The sequence below is a fragment of the Theobroma cacao genome, chromosome 7 (assembly GCF_000208745.1).
Source record: "Theobroma cacao cultivar B97-61/B2 chromosome 7, Criollo_cocoa_genome_V2, whole genome shotgun sequence".
Taxonomy (NCBI): domain Eukaryota; kingdom Viridiplantae; phylum Streptophyta; class Magnoliopsida; order Malvales; family Malvaceae; genus Theobroma; species Theobroma cacao.
In genome coordinates, this window is record NC_030856.1 from 20011388 (window position 1) to 20016017 (window position 4630).

Consider the following 4630-nt stretch of genomic DNA (forward strand, 5'->3'; position numbering starts at 1 on the left):
TCCTCTACATATCCGTACGAGCTGGTGGAGATGGAGTAATTGCAGTAGCCCGTCCTAGTTGTGGGCACTCACTCTTAATGTGGCCCGGCTGATCACAATGATAACATCGTACTGGTCCCCTACACTGCCCAATATGATTCTTTCCACACCTTTTGAATCTATCAGAACTTCTGAAACTCTTCCCAAAATAAGTCATCGCAGATCTACTGAATCTCAGAGGCCTCTGCTGTGCTTGTGAAAATAGAGGTCGAGGAGATGTCACTGAAACAGAGGTAGTACTCCTTGAAGCAGATGAGTCTTTGCTCCTTTTTGGTGGTTGACTGGAAGATATACTCAGATTTTTCCTCTTTGCAAACTCTGTCTGAATCTTCCTATTTTCATTTGCAAGCTTCTCGGCCTTAAAGCCATCTGTACCACCTCTTTATGTGGCTCCCTACCAGTCACTGTCATCCGCTCTCTAATCTCATTACGGAGCCCTTCCTCAAAATAACTGGCCTGATATTGCTCAAATTTCACCAGATCCGACACATATAACATCAACTCGTTAAAACGAGTCTTGTACTCCTCTACCATTAAGTTTCCCTGTTTCAAACTCAGAAATTCTTTCTTCTTTTTTTTCTGATGGAAATAAGTGAAATACTAACCATCAAATTCTCTTAGAAAGTCTGACTAGGTCAGAGGAGTAGTGGAATGGGATTTTACTGAATTCCACCATGTACGGGCTCTCTTCTCTTGTAATCTCGTGGCCACCATTAGCTTCAGGTGATCATCCAACCTCATATCAGACAATGTCTCCGAAACTTGATTAATCGAAGCTTTGGCTACGGTGGCATCCAAATCGCCCGTAAAAAAAATGTAACCCAATTGTCTAGCTTCCTTCAACTTCTTAGCAATAGATACATCTTGTACTGGCGGTGGAACTAGAGGTGGGGGTGGTGGTACTGAAGGAGCAATTGGTGGTACTATAGGAGGAGCTTGACTAGCTTGAGCCTGGCCAACAATAGCGGTAAAGAAAGCTGCTAATGCTTGGACTACCTCAGGAGACATGGCAGGAGTACCAGTAGGTGGCAGAGGATGTGAAGAATGTGGAGAATGTGGAGGAGTCTCGGCCTGCTCAGCAGCAGGTGCTTCCCGAATGGTGAATGCAGCCGGTTCCTCCTTTACTGCATCTAGTTGACGACGTTGGGAACGACCTCTTCCCCTCCCAACCGATCTAGTGAGAGGTAGGAGTCCACGTCGAGGAGGCATGGCAATCTATACAAGGGAACAAGGCAAATTTAATCAACCTTAGACTTTATATGTAGTTGCATACATTCTATTCAACCTAACCTAACTTAACTTAACTTAACTAGGGGCCACACTGACACTATAAATTTTAAAATGACTTTAAAACTAAAAACTCTGATCTTTAAAACCAAAAACTCTGATACCAATCGAATTGTCACGACCCGAAACTCCCATCGAGCAGGTGACAACTGCCGCGACGTCCCCGATAGACATTCATTACCCAAAATGTCAATCAAAACCTAGCAAGGCTTAACATCAGTTTTCTCGCTTCCCCCATGAGTATTAGTTACTAAAATCATGTTTTGAGAGATTATAAACTATTTCGGATTGAAAACAATAGAAAAATAAATTTTTCCTCCCAGGGGCATTTTGGTAATTTTTCCTCAAAAATCTCTAAATCCGCTAAAATGTAGTAAGCGAGTACAAACACGTAATTCATAATAAAAAATAAGTTTAAACATCTAACACCTTCATTTAAAATGAAATTACGATTATTTGAATATAATAAAAATATTCAATAAAATATTCTATTTTCTTATTAAACACTATTTTTAGAGTTATATGTAAATAATTTTTTTTACAGCGTAAAAGCAAAATAAATTCATACATATTGTAATACAGTAAACCAAAATATTTAATTTAATTTACAATAACCAGTGGGCTCCCGTATAACCAAAAGTAAAGGGAGACTGTGAACCTACAGTTTGGAAGATGTAACCCAACGGTAGCCTCGGTGAAATAAGCTATCTACTGCCTATTTTGAGCCTGAAATGGGTGAAAAGGAGGGTGGTGAGATTTTATAATCCCAGTGAGTAAACAAACACCATTCAAAATATCTAAAGTTTAGTAAAAGGAGACGATTAAAATATTCTATTTCAATATGTATTTCATAACATAAATATTCATTTCATTTAAATAATCAACATGGCTTATGAATATCTTAAAAGCTTGGCTCCTACCAAAATCATTCTAGAGAATACCTTGGCCGAGGCATTTAACCGAGTCCGCCAAGACTGTTAAAAAGTTTTGTATGCACATAAACATATTTTTAGTTTGAAAAACACAGTCGTTCCTTGGCGTTAGCGGAGTTCATCATCACGAGGTGGTTCGGCGTGATGTGAACTCTAACCATACCTCAGGAGATACCCTACGCGCCTCTCCAACCGAGGTACATATATAACCAGATTCTGTGCCCTTTTAATAGGCTGATCCATAGAACCCGCCCACTGCAGCAAGCTAAACCCACCATACAATAAAATTTTGATAGCATAACATGACTAATATTATACTACCCAACCTGTAGATGTAAAACAGAACAATTCATACAGTTCACAAACCACAATCCCAGCCAGTCATGCCAACACATAATCATAAGCCATCAATTAAAGCCATAAATTACAACACATCAAGTGGTCACCAGTTACTCTATTTTCAAAGCCATCATTCAATTTTAATACAATTTTATGAAATCATTTCATTAAATCACATTTTATTTATAAAATCGAAAAATTAATCATTTAATTTATTTTCCATAAAATTCACAAAATCGAATAAAAAGACCACTTTAGATAATTAAAATGATGATAAGGTTACTCACAGTTCTAGGAGTTCGATATACTCCTATTTTTTGGTCTTCGGGCACAAACTCTTTACCCTTGTTAGAGGGCTCACCACCTATACATCATACGTGACACGAATTTCAATAAATTATATCAATTTATCATAAACTATTTCAGGCTCTATAAATCTATATGAATGCACGAAATGTGATGTAAAATGTCCGAATAACCGTTTAAATACGATATTCGACATAATTCGCACTATTTTCGATGTGATTGGCTAAAACCTCCAATTTAACTCCAAATAGATTTCTTTCACTTTCTACACTCCAATTATACTTAAAATACCTCAATGACTGTGAATATGATTCAATTTATCAATCCGAACCATAAATGGCACATGTCTATACATTAGGTAAAAATTCAGATTTTCATGCAAAAATTTCCCATTAAATTTCTAGCCTCACCAATCATTAAATACCACCAAAATATCGTGAAATATCATCAATTTCAGCCTCAATATCCTCCCTAGAAAATTCAGCCTCTTGTGGGTTTGTGAAGAACAAAGTGATTCCTTGCTAGATTTTCATACTTTTCATAACCAAACAACTAAAAACACTTAATTAGCTTGAAATCTAGCAAAATCAATGCTCAAAACCTCTCCTCTCAAATTCGGCTAGCATGGGTTCATCATGCAAACTTGAGTTCTAAGCATGGAAAATGAAAAAGAAAGCATGGGTAGTGTAAATCACAAGATAAAATCACAAAATTTTACTTTTATTAGCTTAATTCCTTGAAATCCCACACTTTTTCTTCAAGTTTCCCACCTAGGGTTTGTGTTCTTTCCTTTCCTCTTCACTTCTTGTTTTGGCCGGCCATATGAAGGAAATAAGCTGATTTTATACTAATTTTAAAGCTAAATAATAAATGGATGTAAACTTGACACATGTCACCATTCCATTGGTCCATGTCTCATACTTACCAATTAAGCAATCTCTCTCCACCACTTAAATTTTCTCAATTATCCATGATAATATTAGGTAAAATCCATGTGCTGGACAAGTGTTGGGTGGTGTAAAATTACCATTTTGCCCCTAGGATGGTAAAATGATTTTTTTACCCCTATGTTCAAAAAACTATTGAAATTATAATTTTTCACTTCTCAAACTCAAATTATGTTCTAAATAGTCAATCTTGATCAAAAACTTCTTCCAACATTCCAATTTTTAACCTCGAGTGGCAAAATGACCATTTTACCCCTAGATCATGAAAATTCCAATTTGACTCCAAATCGGTTCTCAAACCCCGAATCACCATTTTAAGTCATTCTAGGACTTTAAAATTTTCAATTTCATCTTAAAATCTCTCTTTGATCTAGTTCGAGGCTTAATTCAACTTAGTTGCACCATTAGGTACACTATCGACTTTTGACAATTTTTCAGGGCTTTCCAAGTATGTAAGCATATTGTCAATCACATGAATGACATGGCAAGTATTTTATAAGGTCGAGCTTGACAGTTAAACTATCAAATATTTAAATGTTATAATGTAATTTAAAGGTAAAATATATATGTAATAATAATAATATTTACTCTTAACATTATAATCATATAATAATAAGTAACATTAGCACTTAACGTTAATATACATAACATTAGCAATAATATACATGTACGTGAAGATTTAAAGTAAATTTATTTTAAAATATAAAATAATAAACAAAATTTTTTAAAAATTTGAATATTTTACCTTTATTCATACAATGTGGAGATGATAATGACTTT

At 35.4% G+C, this 4630-nt stretch overlaps 1 protein-coding gene across 1 annotated transcript; it reads right to left on the bottom strand.

Moving 5' to 3' along the window:
* On the bottom strand, nt 660-3659 carry LOC108662847 (WAS/WASL-interacting protein family member 3-like). Its single transcript, XM_018124542.1, has 4 exons — nt 3622-3659; nt 2885-2961; nt 1989-2052; nt 660-1254 (listed from the first exon to the last, which is right to left on the bottom strand). The coding sequence occupies exon 4, from the start codon at nt 1246-1248 to the stop codon at nt 670-672; it is 579 nt and encodes a 192-aa protein (XP_017980031.1). The 5' UTR covers nt 1249-1254; nt 1989-2052; nt 2885-2961; nt 3622-3659; the 3' UTR covers nt 660-669.

Bases quoted from the DNA above. Each gene is read 5' to 3' on its own strand.
- LOC108662847 (XM_018124542.1), bottom strand. From the start codon at position 1,248: ATGCCTCCTCGACGTGGACTCCTACCTCTCACTAGATCGGTTGGGAGG.